Here is a 20,667-nt window from a genome sequence, read left to right on the forward strand (position 1 = left end):
AGAATCTTGTATGTTTTAATAACATCACCTCTCATCCTTCCAAACTCAAATGAACAAAGGCACGATCTGTTTCAACACCTCATTTGTAGAAATATTTTCTCAGCATTACTCTGTCAAGCTCTCTGAGAATCTTGTATGTTTTAATAACATCACCTCTCATCCTTCCAGACTCAAATGAACAAAGGCACAATCTGTTTCAACACCTCATTTTTTGCTTCAGGGCTGTTCAACCTCTTGATTCAATACTAAGTTCAATAACTTTAGGGCTTGAATGCTCCCATGTCTCTGGCCCCTGTTCCTAATCATGAGGCCTTGTTATCACATACACACTACCCATTGTTGGCCACTAATAGTCCCATTAATAGCTAGTCATTCTCCTCAGCAAATCATTATCTACTCCTTTGTCTGCCCAACTGTTTTTTTCCCACTTTGGGCTCTAACCCCACCTATCTTACTCCTTATCCCCTTCCCCCACTCTGTCTTCCGCATGTAAGCCAACATTTTCCTTTATGCCATCAGTTCTAAGGAAGGGTCACTCAACCCAAAACATTAAGTCTGATTTCTCACCACAGATGCTGCCAGACTTGCTGAGCTTTTCCAGCAATTTCTATTTTTGTTTCTGATTTACAGCATTCACAGTTTTTTTGGTTTTTATTTTGCATAATCTGTTTAGTTGTTCTTTATAAATAACTCCTTCACCCTAAGGAGTAGCAATGGAAAGAAGTGATGTGAGAAAATCATCAATAGGCCCTGAAGTGTTGCCTCACTGTAAGACAAAGTATAAATATAAATGAAAGGCACTACATCTGCATTGTGACTGGACCCCTCTGGAGCAGGACTGTTTTTCCTTTACGGCAATGGGGAACTACTTCATGAAGTTCTTTCTCCTAGTCAGATTGCTCATCGCAATCTGCCAGTACATTGGAGGCAGGATGTGATTTATGACGATACACAGGTCAACAGTCAACAGAGTCTATTGAGAGATCATACCACAGAAGTCTAGAGTCTAGATGAAACTGAAGTTCCCACAAGCAAGTGAAGAGGGTTGCACAGGACCACAAGAATTGAAAAAAATGAACTGAGGTCTTATTCTTGGTCAATAATCATTACTACTAAAACTTTGAATCCCGTTGATTCTTATAATCATGATGCTGGACAATATATTGGTTGAGCATTGGATGTAGATGCAATCTTGTGACTGAAGCATTACTTCAGCCTTTGGTCATTCTTAAGTGGATAACGTGTCTAACACATCCATGTGTGCAGTGTAACACCAATGCTGCTGCAGGCTATTTCTGGGCCATGTGGCGACAGAAAGAAATCAGTGCTGCCTCAAAAGGAAATATTGTGCTCAATGGATTTAAAATCAGCAAAGGCAATTTCCATCTTCCTGTAGTTCCTTTGGTTACACTCCTTCTCTTGTGCAACTTTACTGCATAAATCCTGAAACAACACTGGAAAAAAGATGATTTGGTCATTTAACTCATGTTGTCTGTGGGATACTGTAATACACCAAATTTCCTATTTTACAACAACCACCTCATTTTAAACTAGGCATTTATCTTTACTTGAGTCTGTTCCCAGCACTCTATATAAAGGCTAGTCTTTTTCTTTGCAAGTAGATGAAGAGAAGAAACATTATACAAAAGGATTTTGTTTTCTAAATATGTCATGCATTTAATAATCACTTATATAACTACTCATCAAAGAATCACTGACTGTGTTTTCCACTGATTGAAGTGATGCTGAGCTTTCCAAATTGTAGTGTCTTTTCCAGTGCTATTTCTTCATGCTACCTTTCACAGTGTCTATTGGCACCATTACGTCCACCAGTGAATTGGAGGCAGGATGTGATTTATGGCAGTACATAGGCTAAGCCATCTACTCTGCAGCAAACAGTCTATGGAGTCTATTTAGAGATCATACTACAGAGGGCTACAGGGTCCAAATGAAACTGAACTCATGACCAAAACCATAGAAACGTCTTTCAATAAAAGCAAGATTATTACTCCTACAGAGGATACAAAATATGTGCTGAAAATCAATCCCTGTCACTTCTAACCATGCAGAGCCATTGATGGGTGAATTTCCCAACCTCCATCCTGACCAGATAACTACACATAGCTGCAACAAAGCAATGATGTTCCATTTGTAAAATTTTAAACTCAGTATGAAAAAGTGAGATGAGTGAGAAAAATGGTCATTTTTAGCAAGGTTAAATCCAAGATCAAATTTTGAAAACAAAGTCAAGAAAATGCAGATTATTAATCTTCATTATAATGATACGTTGGATACTCATTGTTATCATTACATTCTATTTTGGTTTTGAAGTAGCTTTGCACAATTTGATTCATCCCATCGAGACAGGTCAGGTCTTTGGGTCATTATTCTAAGTATGTAAATTAGCTCACTGAGCTGGAAGGTTTGTTTTCATCGGTCTTATTCTATCTTAAAGGTTCTACAACTTCTAGCACATTCATAAAATCTAGCTGTTTACAGGGGAAAAGTGCATTTTAGCTTTGTGTGACTGTTTTAGAAGTTACAGGAAAGTTCCAACTCATACAGTTAAAACAATCATAGCAATAATGATAGAACGTCAGTGTTGAATTGAATAAGGTCAGATTAATAAAAGATAATTTCTTTAGCAAAGAAATATGTAAATTTTGAGCAAATAACGATTGTTATCTGCAGTGAACTATGAGGCAGAGGTGGTTCTGATGATCATGATTAGCAACTCAACTGTGCTGGTGTAATACTGAAAACTAACCACACAGAGAGATGGAACTGATTGTGAGGTTAAAAGAAAACAGCGACAGACGTTACACATTTGAACTGTCATCTGAGGGCCAAATACCTCTCACTTTTCAACACTGGCAGATTTCTACTAGAATTTCTTCAGAGACTTCAGGGACAGCGTGAGGAAATCTGGGCAGAAGGTGAGAACTTATGTGGTTAAGTAAGGGCTAAAAGTGTTAAATTGGTTGCAACTTTTTTCAGTTAATTCCATTAGTCATAACATAGAGTTACACACTTCTGGTAACTGTAATTTTAAGCAGGATGTAGCAGCAGTGGAGAGAATGGAAAATGGAAAATCGATTGACAATGCTGACATGAGGATTTACAATTTATATGTATCAGGAAAGATTAAGCAGAGTGGGAGCTTTCGTCTGAAGAAAAGCAAAGATTGAAGGGAGGCCTGTTAGAAGTCTTTAAAATTATGAAGGGGTTTAATAGGATAGGATGGAGGATGTTGTAAAATGTGTGAGGGAGATAAAACCAGGGGCACTAATACAAGACAATGACCAATAAATTCAACAGGGAATTCAGGAGAAACACCTTCTGAGTGCCACAGAGAGTGGTGGAGGTGAATATTATAGACACATTTAAGGGAAAGCTGGAGAAACAATCAGGGAGAAAGGAGCAGAATGATAGAGTGAGATGAAGAGAAGTGGAAGGAGAGTCATGTGGTACATAACACACACCAGCATGGACTCTTTGAGCCAAGTGGCCTGTTTCAATAAAAAACGAAAGAACAGTGGACGGTGAAAATCAGAAAAACAGACATTGCTGGAAAAGCTTAGCATTTCTGGCAGTATCTGTGGACAGGAATCAGAGTTAACATTTCAGCTCCAGTGATCCTTCTTCATAGCTGAGTTCTGAGTTCTGAGGAATGGTCACTGGACCCAAAACGTTAAAGCCGAATTCTCTCTGAAGATGCTGCCAGAACTGCTGAGCTTTTCCAGCAATTTCTGTTTATGGCTGATTTCAATGCTGTACGTGCTATGTAATGCTAGCCAGTTATCTTTATCAGGCTGAAATTGACATTGAATGATTTTTTTTCTGTTCTACAGTTAGTCCGAATGTTAACCCCAAGTTACAAAACCATTGGCAAATGTGGAAGAGAAGTTTGTGTGTAGGCATGTATGGTTTAAGCAATGGTGATTATCAAGTGAAGGTGTGCGTGGGTGGATGTGAATATGGTTGAGTGCGTGGTGGGCATGTGGGTGGAGGTGGAGTGGGGTGAAACATGATGGGTAAGTGGATTCTGGATCAGTGGTGCTGGAAGAGCACAGCAATTCAGGCAGCATGCTGCTCGTCGGATGCTGCCTGAATTGCTGTGCTCTTCCAGCACCACTGATCCAGAATCTGGTTTCCAGCATCTGCAGTCATTGTTTTTACCACCATGATGGGTAAGTGGATGAAGTAACTGCAATGTTGCAAGCTGTAATCTAATTATTTTGGAATTAATTTTGCTTTTTGGAGCAGAGGAACACGTTTATGGTCTTCACATGCCTTTTCCTGAACCCTGAGTATTTACATTGGCTCATTTCTATGTGCATAATTATCTCTGCAAAAGGAAGTAACAATAGTAAAGTGCTCCCGGATAGGTAAATGTAGACCAGAATTGGAAAATGAGCTGAGATACAGTGTAACTGTTCATTTGGCTGTAGGATGCATTCATTTCAAGGAAGTTTCTATAAGCATTACAAAAACTGTTGAGAAAACTCACCCTGAATCCCGAATAAACTATAGAAGCATGATTTTAAGATTATCACCCTTTTGTTTCCAAATCCTTCCTCACCCCTCTTCCTGCTTCTGCTATCTCCCCCAGTCTCACTACGTGCTCAGGTCTCTGCATTCTCCCAAGTTTTCACATCCGCAACTTTAATCCGGGCAACTTTATTGGCAGCCATGTTAAAGTCCACAGGGTATTCTGTGGCCGTGGCAGTAGGATTTGGACTTCAATTCAATGTTTCTGCACATATCAGTTTCCCATAGACAGGGGTGCAGGAATAGGCCTTCCTCTTAGAATGACTGGGAGAACGAACAGAGAAGCGTAAGGTGCTAGACGAGGAAGGGGATTGAGGAATAGTGCTAGTGTTCTTAGGAGGCTTCATTCGCTCAGGGTATTCAGGGAGCTATTCCACTACTTTCAAAATCTGTGTAGTTGGTGTGTCAGAAATCTGTGCCACAGGAAGAATGCCCTCACTGAAATTTATCAGCTGCTGTAGCCACAATTGTAAAGTTGGAGAAGAGCCATGAATCTCCACATCCTGAGCTCGTTCCAACCAACACCAGTTTCCCTTTTGCATTAGGACCTTTCAAATGAAAGATGCTGATTATATTTCATTCTCTCTTGCTAGAGAGCAGTACACATTGAGCGCACAGCTTTGTAGAGTTTGTTCCCCTGCAGTAGCCATGACACCTGCATTCTGTACTATCTTGCTGTATGAGTGAAATTTGAGCCATCACAGCAAACCCAAAGGGTGACTAATGGGTGATAAGGGCTATCCACTGATACCCAGCTGCTAATTCCAGCTCAGAACATGCACACATACAAAGTAGAAGAAAGTGAGGACTGCAGATGCTGGAGATCAGAGTTGAAAAGTGTAGTGCTAGAAAAGCACAGCAGGTCAGGCAGCATCTGAGGAGCAGGAGAATTGACATTTCGGGCATAAGCCCTTCATCAGGAATCCCTACATTCCTGATGAAGGACTTATACCTGAAACGTCGATTCTCCTACTCCAAGGATGCTGCCTGGTCTCCTGTGCTTTTCCAGCATCACACATTTTGACATGTACAAAGTATGCAAGCTGCAGAATGAGGGGTGTGGAAGCTCAATCACATTGGAATGTTCAAGACAGTGACCGATTTGATCTCTGGAATAGGTGATATGTTGCTGAGATAGGATAGCAAAATGAAGGCATGGTGTGTTGGGAAACTGAAAATGCTCTACCCAGGAAGAAAGTTCAACAGAGAAATGTCCTGGGATTTCTGCAATTTATTCTGTTATGTAAATCGGATCTGTAGCATTATTACAGTATTTGCTAATGATGTAAAGTTCTGATTGCTACAAAAAAATTAAACAACTTCAGAGCAACTTGGACCAATTGTCCGAATGTCTTAAAATATAATTCAGAAAAGGAGGCCATTTGACTCACTGCAATGGTGCCAGCTCTTTGAAAGAGCTATTAAATCTGTCTCACTTCCCAACTCTTTCCCCATTGTCTTGAAAACTTTCCTTTTCAAGTATGTAACCAATTCCCTGTTTGAAGATGCTATTGAATCTGCCTCCACAACTCCCATAGGCAGCGCATTTCAGATCACAACTTGTTAGATAAGTGAATTCTTCACATCTTTCTTTCCAGTTATTTTATCAATTTCCTTAAATTTGTATCCCCTGGTTCCCTGCCCTCTTTGTTTAACCAAATTTGATTTAAAATCCTTAATGATTTTGTAGACCTCTATGAAATCTCTCCTTGATCTTCTCCACTGCAAGGAGAACAGTCTCAGCTTCTCCAGTTTCTGCAGAGATTTGAGCTCCCTTGTTCCTGGCACTGTTTTGATAAATCTCATCTGCACTCTCTCCAAGATCTTTAATTTTCTTTCTCTCTCTATGCATGCATTTATCAATGTTTTGTGTCCTAAAAAGTAACCTTCTCAAACCTTCGCAATGCACTGACGTTATTTTCTCTTCTTTTAACAGAAGGAAGAACTACACCAAGTACAGATTTGAATGGTTTCTGTTGGTTTTGACATCACCATGAATAATTCCACAAATTTAACCTGTGATGTCTACATGCACCATGAGGCAGCAAAAGTCATGTTTTCTTTCTTGTACATTGTTATTCTCATTGTTGGGTTAACAGGAAACGTTTTAGCCCTGCACATAACATGCCAAAAACATCAAAAAATCAATTCAACCACGCTGTATTTAATCCACCTAGCTATCTCGGATGCCCTCTTCACTCTTGCTCTACCAACTCGAATAGTCTACACTGTCCGAGGATTTGACTGGCCATTTAGTGAAGCACTGTGCAGAATTTCTGCTGTCATTTTCTACATAAATACCTATGTCAGCATTCAGTTCATGACCTGTCTGAGTGTTGACCGATACATTGCAGTGGTACATCCACTTCGATTTGCCAAGTTTCGGAAAGTACATAACGTTAGATATATCTGTGGTGCAGTGTGGTTCTTTGTTTTTATCCAGACAGCGCCCTTGTTGTTTGTAACGATGACGAAGGACAATAATGGTTTGGTGACTTGCATGGAATACCCTAACTTTGAGACAAATAAGAACTTGCCCAAACTGCTTCTCTTTGCCTGCTTTTTGGGATATTGCTTCCCAGTGACAGTCATACTCTTCTGCTACTCACGAGTCAACGTGAAACTATGCAGGATGGCAAAGGAAAACCCATTAACTGAAAGACTCGGTCGGAACAAAAGGGCTATCACAGTGATTTTGCTTGTTCTACTGGCGTTTCTGATATGCTTCACTCCATACCATATCACCATTATGCAGTACATGATCCGAAAGCTCATCTCCCCACAGAGCTGTTGGCAACAGCAAGTCTTCAAGGTGAGCCTGCAAATCTCCGTCTGCTTCATGAACCTCAACTGCTGCATCGATCCACTTATCTACTTCTTTGCGTTTAAGGGCTACAAGAGAAAGGTTTTGGGTATAATAAGGCGCCACATCACATTGGCTGTCTCCACCAAGAGTAACTCTGAAAACAACAGCACTCCTGCTACCATTAGCCAAGTCCAAGGTTCTGGATCAGGATCTGCCAATTGACACTGACCAATTTTTTGCATAGATTCTTGGAACAAACGTGACGAATACTAGTCTTTTTTTAAAATTGCTAACTCTGTACCAATTCTTTGCCACGTTCAAGCCAAAGTATCACAGGTCATTAGGTTACCAGAGGTGACCTGATGTGGTTTTTAATCTGTTTTCTCGATTCATCCTGGTAAACTGTGTAAAGTTAATTTATCCATTTGTTATTCAACCCCATATTCTGAGCTGGAAGCTGGGAATAGTCCTTTAAGTTGCAGAGCTAATCCAAATTGAAAGGTCAAGGGTTCAAGTCCCAAAGAAGCAGGTTTTTAATGTGCTTGGCATCACTGGCTGGGCCATCGTTTATTACCTATCCCTAATTGCCCTTGAGAAGGTTGTGATGAGCTGTCTTCCTGAACCACAGCAGTCCTGTACCTCTACAAACAGCCACAAAGCTGTTAGGGATGGAGTTTCAGAATTTTGACCCCGCGGCAGTGAAGAATCAGTGTTATGGTCCCAAGAGAAGATGGTTTGTGGCTTGGAACACATCATGCAGATCGGGTTTGCACGTATGTGCTATCTTTGTTCTTCAGGCAGGGAGAACCAGGGGTTTTGTGGAGGGAGTGAATGTTGGAAGGGGTGGATTGTGGGGGCGGGGGGGGGGGGGTGTTAGCTTTGTCCTGGACAATATAAAGTTTCTTGGATGTTGTTGGAGCATTCTCATCCAGGCTTATACAGGACATTCCATCATATTCCTGATGGTAGACAGGCTTTGGGAAGTGAGTTACCCCTAGCCTCTGACTTATTCTTTAACCATATTGCAATTATCATTTCTGACCTTATGACGGAGGGATGGTTGTTTATGAAGCAGCAGAAGAAGGTTAGGCCTACCCTGAGGAACTGCAGAGATGTCCTGGAACTGAGATGACTGACCTCAGTCAAGAGGTCAGTCAAGAACCACATATATCCATCTAGGTGCAGGTATGACTCCAATCAGCAGACAGTTTTCCTCCAATTCTTATTGCTCCCAGTTTTGCCCGGACTCCTCGGTGAAATGCAGCCTTGATGTTGAGGGCTGTCAGAATCCCCTCAATACTTGAATTCAGCTTTATTGGCCATGTTTGAACCAAGACTGGGATGAGGTTGGGAGCTGAGTGGGCTTGGCGGAATCCAAACTGAGTGCTAGCGAGTGGGTTATTGTTGAGAAGGTGATGCTTGACAGCTCTATTAGCAACCATTTCCCCCTACTTTACTGATGGATCAAGAGGATTGTATTTGGTCAGATTGGAATTGTCTTGTTTTTTGAGGACAGCAAAAAATGCGGCCAATGTTGGGTAGATGCCAGTGTTGTAACTGTACTGGAAGAGCTTGGTTAGGGGTACAGCTAGTTCTGGAACACAAGTCTTCAGCTGTATTACCAGAATGTCATAAGGGCCAATAGCCTTTGCAGTAGTCAGTGCCTCAACCCGTTTCTTGATATCAGGTGGGGTGAACCGAATTGGCTGAAGCCTTTCACCTGGGATGCTGGGGGTCTCAGGACGAAGCTGAGATGGATCATCTACTTGCCACTTCTGGTGAAAGTGCTTCCAAAGGTCTTTTACACTGTTGTGATGGGATGCAAGTGTTGTGGCTTCAGCAAGTCAACACCTCATGTTTAAGTATGTAAAGTACTGTTCTTGGTATACCCGCCTACACCCTCCATTACTTTAGGGTTGATCTCCTGGCTTCATGGGAATGAAAGAATGGGAATGAAAGAATGGGAGAAATGTAGGCCGTGAGGTTACAGGTCACGACATCTAGGCTGACAGTCTCATTGCTGGACTGAGGAAATGCTACACTGACAAGGTGCTGTCTTATAGATAGCACATTAAACTGAAGCCTTTTCTACTCTCTCAGGTGGGAAGAAAAGATCCCTTGACACTATTTTTTGAAAAGCAAATATTTATCCCTCAATTAACACTTGGTTGCTACTGTTTATGGGGAATTTTCTGAATGGAAGTTGGCTGTAACATTTCTGACTTTACAACAGAGACTAGACTTTAAAATCACTGTAAAGTGTTCTGGGGTATCCTGAGGCTGTGCAAGATGCTATACAAATGCAAGTCTCACTTTTTCTTTCAAGCCCACGAAACATTCACTTAATGAACCGTGGAGTATTAAACGTCCGGGCCAGTTGACAGAAACAATTTCTGTGCTGTCAATGTGAATTAAACTCACAAGAGTCAATTATTAACATATGACAGAACTAGTTTCTGGTGTACTAGTTTGCAAAAAATGTCATTTCAGTATAAGGTTTGAAATATGTTCAGAAAATTTGTTCTGCAATGAATTAAAATGTTAGAAAAGATAAACAAAGTTGTGCTTAAACTAATTCTTTCAACGTGGCAATTTCAATTTCACAACAGCCTGTCTTATTAAACATCGAGGTGGTTGCCACTTTAATCAAGCAGATGAAATAACATGCATGACACCATGTCAAGGGCAGGAGCAAGGCAGAATAGGCTACAAATGAAACAGGAATCATGAAACTCTCATCAAATTCCAAAACAAATGCGAAATACTTCAGATGCTGCAAATTTGTGATAAATAACAGAGAGTATTGAAACGAAACTCCGCAGGTCTGGCACCATCTGTGAAGAGAGAAACAGTTACTGAGCATTTTCAGCGTGTTCTGTTTATCCACTTTAAGTTCTGTTTGTTAATGTTGGTAGGCGGGGTTACGGGAAGAGATGAGAATAGTTTTGGAATGCTCTCAGGAACAGCCAGCACAGATTGAATGGTAAAAATGTCTCTATCCACCTTGTGCACCTCTATGGTGCTAAAAGTTACATGTTACAAAAAAAGTCTTATTTTCTTATGGAATTCATCTAATGCATTGATTGTTTATGTTGCAAGAGAAAGTTGTCAGTGCAAAATAGGTGCCGTCATTAAATATTGTATTGTGAAGGAACAATTAATAGCAATTTATAGCAATAAAATTAGGTTGCACAAACTCTAAACACAAACATTTTTGAACAAGCAACACTGTGAACAATTACAAATCAAGGGGCCGATTTCTACCATAACAAGGTTATTTTGTTCACATACTTCACAACCCAGCCTCTACAACCCTCCACAGCAAGGAATTCCACAGATTCACTGACCTCTATGGAAAGAAATTTCACCACACCTCTGTCTCAAATGGGCAACCCTTTATTCTGAGATTATGCTCGCTGTCCATAATGTAAAACAACCTTTCCACATTCACCGTCAAGTCCCCGAAGAATGTTATGAGGTTCAATAATGTCGCCTCCCATTCTTCTAAACTCCAGTGGGGCCCAACCTGCTCAACATCTCCTAATAAGAAGCCTCTCAATACCCAGGATCAACCTAGTAAACTTTTTCTGGATTTCCTTAAATACCAGTACACCTTTCCTCAGATAAGAGGACGAAAACTGTTCACAGTATTCTGTCTGTGATCTGATGAGTACCTTGTGTAGTTTTATCAAGGCTTCCCTATTTTATGCTCCATTCCCTTTGAAACAAAGGCCAACATTCGATTTGCCTTCCCTATTACCTACTGAACTTATATGCTAGCTTTTTATGATTTATGGACAATAATTCCCAATTCCCACCATCCGGTAGCTTTCTACAGTCTTTCTCTATTTAAATACTATTCAGCTCATCTATTCTTCCTGCCAAAGTACCTAGCATCACATTTTCCCACATCTGCCAAGCTTTGTTCACTTGCTGACCTGTTTATATTCCAGTGCAGACTCTGTGACATCCTCACCGTGTGTCTTCCAAATATTTTTGTGTCATCCATAAACTTGGCTACAGTATATACACTAGCCTCACCCAAGTCATTAATATATATTGTAAATAATTGTGACCCAACATTGATCCCTGTGGCGCTCCACTAGGTACAGGGTTCCATTTTGAAAATGCTCCCCTTGTCCCAACTCTCTGCCTTTTATGAGTTAGCCAATCTTTTATCCATGATGATATACCACCTCCAATACAATAGGCTCTTAAGTAGCCTTACACTATCTTATCAAACACTTTCTGAAAATCTAAATATATTACATTGACTGCTTTCCCTTTATCTACCTATTCAGGTTTGGGCTTATAACTAGGAGAAAGTGAGGACTGCAGATACTGGAGATCAGAGTCGAGAGTGTAGTGCTGGAAAAGCACAGCAGGTCGGGAATGAGGCTTGTGGGTCGGGGCTGAGAGATAATTAGGAGGGGCTGGGGTTTGTGGGAAGGCAGCTGAAAAAGTGATAGGTGGATGAAGGTGAGGCAGAAGGTGATAGGTCAGAGAGAGGTGTGATTGACAGGTCCGGAGGGCGGTGCTGAGTTGGAGGTTTGGGACTGGGATAATATGGGGCAAGGGGAAATGGTGAAGCTGTTGAAATTGACATATATCCCATGTGGTTGCATGGTCCCAAGGCAGAATATGAGGCGTTCCTCATCCAGGCATTGGATGGTAATGTTTTGGTGGTGGAGGAGGTCCAGGACCTGTATGTCCCTAGTGCTTTTTGCTCCGTCTTCTCCTTCTTCCTCTTACTTCTCTTAGACTCCCAGCCTCTGGCGACGATTCCAGACTCCCAGCCTCCGGAGATGATTCCCGACTCCCAGCGATGATTCCTCATGAGCCATGATCTCTAGCCCCGGCAACGATTCCTGGCCCCTGGCGAGTGAGAATTCCCAACATTCAGCCACAGTTCCTGGCATCTGGCAATGACTCCTGACCTCCTACGACGACTATTAGTACTTGTTAGTCAGGAAATGGTGTTGGGGAAATTGTTTGGATTAAAACCCAATAAGTCCCCAGAGCCTGATGCTCTGCATCCTGGAGTACTTAAGAAAATGGCCCTAGAAATAGCAGATGCGTTGATGATCATTTTCCAGCATTCTGAAAATTCTGGAAGAATTCCAATGGACTGAAGCATTGCTAATGTAACTCCACTCTTTTAAAAGGAGGGATTAAGAAAATGGGGGATTGTAGGCCGGTTAGCCTGATCTCGGTGGTGGGGAAAATGGTGGAATCAATCATTAACGATGTAATAACATTTGGAAAGCAGGGACAGAATCGATCCCAGTCAGCATGGATTCACTAAAGGGAAGTCATGCTTGACAAGTCTTCTGGAGTTTTTTGAGGATGTGACCTGTCAAGTGGACAAAGGTGAATGAGTGGATGCTGTGTATCTGGACTTTCAAAAGGTTTTCAACAAGGTTCCACACAAAAGGCTAATAAAGAAAATTAAAACTCATGATACCTGAGGTAATGTATTGACATGGATAGGGAACTGGTTGGCAGACAGGAAGCAGAGAGTTGGAATAATGAGTCCTTTTCAGAATAGCAGGCAGAGATGAGTGAGGGTTCAGTGCTGGGACCCAGCTGTTGGCAACATACATTAATGATTTGGATGAAGAAATTGAAACTCATACCTTCAAATTTTGAAGATGACACAAAGCTGGGTGGCATGTGTGTTGTCAAGAGGATACCTTGGATAACTTGGGCAGACTGCCTGAGTGGGCAAATACTTAGCAAATGCAATATAATGTGGATAAATGTGAGGTTATCCACCTTGGTCACAAAAATAGGAAGGCAGGTTATTATCTGAATGGTGACAGTATAGGAGAAGGTGAGGTGCAATGAGACCAGGGTGTCATGGTGGAACAGTCACTGATGGTTGGCATGTAGGTGCAGCAGGCAGTGAGTAAAGCTAATGGCGTGCTGGCCTTCATAGTGAGAGGATTTGAGTATCAGAGTAAGGATGTTTTGCTGCAGTTATACAGGATCTTGGTGAGGCCACATCTTGAGTGGTGTGTGCAGTTTTGGTCTACTGGTCTGAGGAAGGATGTTCCTGCTACCGAGTCCAGTGAAGGTTCGCCAGACTGATTCCCGAGATGGCAGGACTAACATATGAGGAAAGACTGGATCGATAGGGTTTGTATTTGCTGAAATTTAGAAAAATGAGGAGGGGGGAGGAAATCTCATGGAAGCATATAAAATCCTGATGGGACTGGACAGACTAGATGAGGGAAGAATGCTCCTAATGTTGGAGAAGTTCAGAACAAGGCATCACAGTCTATGTATAAAGGGCAAGCCATTCAGATAAGGAAGAATTTCTTCACTCAGCGAGTTGTGAAACCTATGGAATTCTCTCCCACAGGAAGCTGTTGGAGCCAGCTCATTACTTATATTGAAGAGAGAGCTGGACCTGGCCCTTGTGGCTAAAGGGATCAAGGGATATGGGGAGAGGGCGGGAACGGGATACTGAGATTGCATTATCAGCCAGGAATGTATTGAATGCAGGTTCAAAGGGCCGAATGGCCTACTCCTGCACCTATTCTCTACATCCCTATGTTTATGGGATGATCTTCCCCTGAAGATAAAGTAACCTGTTAACACAAAGCATCTAACATCATACTTGAAGAAGATTAGGTTCCCTACAGTGTGGAAACAGGCCCTTCGGCCCAGCAGGTCCACACCAACCCTCCGAAGAGTAACCCACCCAAACCCCTTTTCCCTCTGACTAATGCACCTAATTGACTATATAAGCATGGCCAATTCACCTGACCTGCACATCTTTGGATTGTGGGAGGAAACCAGAGCACCCGGAGGAAACCCACACAGACACGGGGAAAACGTGCTAAATTCACACAGACAGTTGCCCGAGGCTGGAATTGACCCTGGTGCTGTGAGGCAGCAGTGCTAACCACTGAGCCACCATGCCACCCTTCTTCAGGTGTAGTTCCACAACAGCCCTGTACAACTGTGGTAAGACCTCCTTGCACTTATCCTCAAAACCCCCTCTATTTTCCTTCCTTCTTAACACAATTGTTGTTAGAAATATATGATGCAGAGGGCTCTTACTGGGCCCACTCGGTGAATGATCATTTGGGCAAGGTGCTTAAAAGGCATAACACTGGTGAGAACAAAAGTCTGACTCAAATCTAGTTTTGTTGGAATAAAGCAAAAGGGGCAAGGGCTAATAAAGGAAGAAAAAACATTAATGCACATCATATCATTCTCATCTACTGTATAACTTTAAACCAATTCAATAGTTAGCATTGCTCACTATCATCTCATATGATGGCAACTGTATAAATTCATCTTATATTGATGTTTCTTAGCTAGGAATCAACAGTAACAGATATGTAGTCATAATTTATTTTTCAGTTCTTAATGTTACCTTTTTTTTAAGTTGGAGCTCATGGTTTGTTTTTCCTGATTCAAGCTCATATTTGGGATTGAATAAACAACACTTAGAAGGTATATATCCATATTTTAAATATTTTAAATCCATACTTTACATTATAAATCCATGTTTTAAATGGTACGCTATCATTTTTAGGAAGAAGAAACTTACACACTGGTTACAGACTGGGCCATTGGACCCAACTGGTTCATACTGGTGTTTATGTTCTTTCCAGACTTCCTCATCTCACCCTTTCCATATGACCTTCTCTTCATTTCTCTCTCATGCATTCAACTAGGTTCTCCTAAACTGCATCTATGAGGAGAATTAGAAAATAGTTCAAGAACAAATGCAACATTTATTAACAATTCAGAGCCATTTATGCTTGGCTAAGCAATGTACACAATGGTTACAGTTTCACACAAGATCTCCAGCAGCTTTTAGGTTCTGCTAACTCAGCAATGATTTAGAAATGGCCCTTAATATTTCTTTCAGCCTATAAGTTTAATGAAGTATTAATCATAGTTATCTCTTTACTTATTTGTCCTTATTTTTGGTAGAAGCTGGTTTATTTCCAGTATCTGAAAGGTAATTGTGAATGTTTAAGGAGAGGAAAGAGAGTGAGTTGCAGGAAAGGTCAATAGTACAGGACTCTGTTGTTCTGAGCACATCAAGTTAAACTGGAGCCAGAGGTGTTGGATAAAGAAGAGAATATTCAGCATTCAATTAGATTCCCTATAGTGTGGAAATAGGCCCTTCAAAGAGTAACCCACCCAGACCCATTTCCCTCTGACTAATGCACCTAACATTATGGGCAATTTAATGTGGCCAATTCAACTGACCTGCACATCTTTCGATTATGAGAGGAAACCAACACAGACACAGGGAGAATGTGCAAACTCCACACAGTCACCTAAGGCTGGAATCGAACCTGGGACCCTAGTGTTATAAGGTAGCCATGCTAACCACTGAGCCACCATGCCACCCACACGAATTGACCATAGATAGAACATATGACTAAAAATATTGATCCCAAATAGAGCCTTTTTTATTCCATTTTGATCACAAATAGGACTTATCCCTTTTGTTAATTTCACAGTTTTAGACAATTCTTACTTGCTTTGGAAACTATGACAGCAGAAATGGAATAGCATTCCTATGAACTGTTTGTAAAGTTTTACCTATTTTACTAAATGAATTTTTACCATTTGGTGACGTCCACAGTGGGTGTTTACTTGTCTTTTTTTCTACTTTTATTTGACTGAGTTATTTCAGCATGTTTCTTGTCATCTTAATTCCTCTGCATGACTCGGCAGCAGTTTCATAAGGCAAATATCTTTGAACAATGTGCAGTGCTATATATGAATCCTAGACCAACAAATCACTCATGTTTTAAAAAAAAAGGTTGCAAAGTGTCAAGTTAAAGGAATCGTCAGACACTGTACTTATTCTATCGTTATTAGTTAACAATTCCAATTATAAAATTGACTATTTTACAGATTTCTTTCTAGTGGTAGAGGGTGATGAAGTGATTGATTGCTCTGCTTTGAGCATTTCACTTGCTCATGTTTTTTATAAATCCCCCCAGTGTTTGCTGGTAATTATTGCTTTAGTCGTTGGCAGAACAACTGGTGTTCAAATAGCAAGCCAAACGTTTAGTGTGAAATGTGGATGTTTAATGTGCTGCTTGTCATGAGGAAAACAGTGGCAGTTTTGGAAGGCTGAAAGCCGACATGACATTCTCTCATTTTGTCAAACGCTGTTTCACTAAAAGATTAAAATTGGTTTGCAAAATGGAAACCTGGTGTTTGCATTTTGCACATAACTTTCTGCAAATCAGTCACACTGGTGCTAAGCAGATTAGTCCTGCTGCAGCTGTTAGTGCTTGTTTTAACATTTTGTAATGCTTTCTGCACCTTGATGGCAGGTCCTGATTGGTCCCTCATGTCCCACTGTGCATGCACACACAAGTGAATGATACATCTGTCAGCAAACAGGGCAAGAGCATTGATATAATGTTCAAAAATTGCAAATGTGGCATCGGAAGCCGCCTTCATCCTTTCCCAGCCTTTAATTTCATGCTGCTTTTCAAACCTGTGTAGACTCCATATTGACATCCAAACTCAGTGCTGTATGTTCTAATTGCTCGGATTGAAGCTGACACACAGGTGGAGAACTGAGGGAGCATTGGAAATTTGGACACACCATCCTTTGGATGAAACAGTAAAGGGACACCCTGCTTGCCTGATTGGGTCAATTTAGAAAAATACAGCAACACTACTCTCTGTTTATCCCAACATTTATCCTTCATTCAGCACCACGAGAATAGATTCATTGATCATTTATTTTGTCTGCTGCTGTGTGCAATTTGGCAGCTATATTTGCTTTCACTAAAGCAGCGACTGCCACAAAGAAATTCATTAACTTTGAAGCACTGTGTGATACCCAGAAAATACCCTGTGAATGGAAGCCCTTTTTCTCCATCTTCTCCCTGGAGTATTTTCTTGTTAAGATCAAGGACAGTCAGCCTCACTTTTACTCAGTATCCTAAACTTATGATATTCTTACCACCCTCAGCTTACTCCTCATTGTGTCATAGATACTTGCAATGTCAGTGAGATTATTTGTTCTGATGTGCCTGTGCTGCCTCTTTGACAGAGCTTTGTCCCACATGTAGATTTTTTTTTGTCCATCACCCTATATGGTTCTGTGTCTCAAATGCCTGACCCTCTCTTTTTAAGTATTTATGCAATCAGGTTCCAGGACTAACAACTCTCTTGCGGTAAAACTTCTGTTTCCTCTCAAATTAATACAGTGATTTTGAATCTATTACCTCTGACTGTTGGGCCCACCTGCCAGACCAAATGGCTTTTCCCATTCTACCACACAGAAACCTCTCAATTTTCTTGAAAATCTCTATTATGTCACCTCTATTAAATCATTTCTATTTAAACGAAAACATTCCATTCTTTTATAACCTCTCCTTAGAAGAGGAGTCCTTCCCCTTGGCAACTTTATGACAATGCTCCTCGATATCAAATTACCCATATACTTTGTAACCACCTTATCAATCAGCAGGGCAGCTTTAAGGATTTGTGCATACAAGTAACACGTCTCCCTGCTCATCTACACTTTCCAAAATGGGGCTAGAAGGGTTCACTCTCTCTCCATATCTGTCCTCCCACAGAGCCTGAATTCACACTTCTCTACATTGACTCCAGCCCATTTCACCTTCCTTCATCCAGAACTCTTAACTATCCTCATCTCTATTACTTTCTCAAGTTTTGCATCATATGTAAACTTTATAATGTTGCTCAGTACACCCAGGTCTAGGTTACATTTTTAAAAATTTGCAAACAGCAGTAGACACAAAACTGACCTTTGTGTTATCACCTGGAAGTGTGAAAAATACTTCCTTCAAGCAGAGTTACATCGGAGCCGGCATCATCGATTCAACATTGTCTGATTTTCCTCATCTCCTCTGTTTTGCCCCAGAGTGAGCATCAAAGAGTTGAACCTTCCTGATCCTGTGGGAGCCAACTTTGTGTCTGGACAGGGAGGGGTTTTTGAGCTGATGTGGTGAGGTGACCATCCCGGTGCCCATCAGTTGTGCAAGGCCTCAATACGTCAGTGGCAACCGTCTGCTCCATCTGCAAGGATGTCCAGGTACAAATATAAATATGGGCGAGAGGTAGGCATTTGAACATAACAAACCCCTCCACAGCCAGTTGCCTGGAGCTGGATGCAATCTTGGGTGGACTCACAAGCAAACCACTCTCCCACCAGTAGGTGGTGTCCATTGTGCTCTCACCCATCCACTCATCTTTGGGCGGCCAACAATTAGGAGATTGGGATGAAGTGCAACTAAAAGTTAGGCAAAAAGTAATTAAGATGGGGATGTTAGTTAATACAATTAACGTTTGGAAGTCAGACTCCTCAAGACTTCAGAAAATACAAACGGCTTAGCAGCTTGTGAACCATCTTAACCAACTATTGCATGATACAGCTATTTATGACACCCTCCACATCAAATTTCTGATGGGAAAGTGGAATTGCCCTGTACAGAGATTCTCCCATTGGGGAGGAACCTGCCACCTTTCAAAGGCAGGATGGAACACCAGAGTATCTATCTGATTCTTTTCTGTTGATGGGATGTGGATATTGCTGGCCAGGATTTATTGCCTCAATTGTCCTCAAGTGGATGGTTATGAGCCACGATGTCATTTCAAAGAGTAGTTCAGAACTGATCACAATGCTGGAAACTGGCTCTGGAGTCACATGTAGGCCAGATCAAGTAAACAGAGTAGATTTCGTTCTCATTAGTCAATCCGACAGGTTTTTCACAACCATCAATGATAGTTTCATGTGTCACAAACAACAGAGGAATAACAACGAAGTTACATTATGATTGCTTTTCTCCTTGGTCCTCTGGAATTATGGTGACTTTATCTTTCTCTTGAGGCTTTTATCAAGCTAATAAGTTGAAGGCAGAGATAGCGGGTCCATGGCAGGTTCCCAAGTCAGCCTGGTCATCAAACAGCAACTCATTAGGAATCCACAAACTATACATTGAAGTAATTCAACCAACTCCAATTTCAGACGTGTGACAAGTTCAGGCATTTTAGGAGCTGGTGGTCCACCTCATTGGTATAATTGGAAGGTCGCTAAGCCAACAGTGTATCGTTATCATCTCTATTGTGAGGTGATGCGGTAACTGTAAAAGTGTAACTGTAAAACTGTAAAAGTATTTTAGTAAATTAGTCTTGATGCTTTCCATTATCTGGAGTAAGTTGAAAGCAGACAATTTTATTTAGGGTTTCTGGCCATGACACGTGCTCACTTTTATATTCAGCTCTACTCAGTTCACTTAAATTTCCCCATCTGCCATGTAGGATCTAAAACCCTGTTTCCAGAGAATTAATCCAAGTTTCTGGTTTACCACTTTAACAAAATTATCACTGGGCCATTATCTGCCCTGCGTGTGGGCAATCACCCACCAGGTTTAATGAGAAGGCAGTCCTTTAGGTTCACTCTTGCTTTGCTGCCTATGGAAGATCCCAAAGGTCATGCCTTGACCACCAGAACAAGATCAGGACCTGGAAATGGTCCTGACACACCACACCCAGACACGAAGGACAGATAACCCTGTCTGAGATGTCAGCCGTGGAACTCTGTTTGAAGAGGAGGTTTGGTAAGATTTGCAACAGCAGAATCTGTACAGTTATCTGAAAATAAACATAATTTATTTGTGGCAGAGTCTATTTGTGCAGCAGAGTCTGTTTAAACAGCAGATGAAAAGCAGATCTACAAACTACAAGGAGATCTTGCAGTGTAGTGGTAGTGTCCCGGTCTCTGGGACAGAAGCTCTGTGTTGAAAGTCTGAGATGAAGACTTGTCTCTCTCTCTCTCTCTCTCTCTCACACACACACACACATACCCCTTTAGTGGCAATACACACAGCCCTAATTCCCCAGCTAAGAACATCTTCTAATGCACGTATGCTTCATATTTTAATTAAACATCCATCAATACATGAATTAACCAGTCATTGTTGCAGGCAATTCTGGCAACCACTATCTCAGCAGCTCAGATATCAGAGAATGAGTGAATGTGAAAACACGAAATGTTGAGAAGGTTTCACACTGTGTGACTGTTGCTTTGCAAAAGTGAAATTTGACAAGTCTAAAAGCTTCAGGGATTTAATTTCCAAGGAAGATTCATTTTAGTGTTAAAATGCATTGAGTAATTCACACACATACACATTCAATGGAGTCAGTCGGAATTCTTCGACGCAACAGTCAGTGATTATTACACATTTTCAAATTTTTTCTCATATGGAGTTATGTTACAAGCTGCAACATTACACAAACATTGGAATGACTTAGTTTACAAATTCAGCAGTGACAATGTGTCAGTG

The 20,667-nt window shown here is 41.2% G+C and overlaps 1 protein-coding gene across 2 annotated transcripts; it reads left to right on the plus strand.

Moving 5' to 3' along the window:
- The first annotated feature begins 2,806 nt into the window (after window positions 1-2,806).
- Window positions 2,807-8,178, plus strand: LOC122551113 (G-protein coupled receptor 183-like). 2 transcript variants are annotated; one of them, XM_043692754.1, is made up of 2 exons: window positions 2,807-2,936; window positions 6,488-8,178. In XM_043692754.1, the coding sequence occupies exon 2, from the start codon at window positions 6,518-6,520 to the stop codon at window positions 7,577-7,579; it is 1,062 nt and encodes a 353-aa protein (XP_043548689.1). In that variant the 5' UTR covers window positions 2,807-2,936; window positions 6,488-6,517; the 3' UTR covers window positions 7,580-8,178. The 2 variants fall into 2 exon arrangements, with proteins under 2 accessions (XP_043548689.1, XP_043548690.1); XM_043692755.1 differs by lacking the exon at window positions 2,807-2,936 and adding an exon at window positions 4,159-4,190.
- Window positions 8,179-20,667: the final 12,489 nt, after the last annotated feature.

Source organism: Chiloscyllium plagiosum, chromosome 6 (assembly GCF_004010195.1).
Source record: "Chiloscyllium plagiosum isolate BGI_BamShark_2017 chromosome 6, ASM401019v2, whole genome shotgun sequence".
NCBI classification, from domain to species: domain Eukaryota; kingdom Metazoa; phylum Chordata; class Chondrichthyes; order Orectolobiformes; family Hemiscylliidae; genus Chiloscyllium; species Chiloscyllium plagiosum.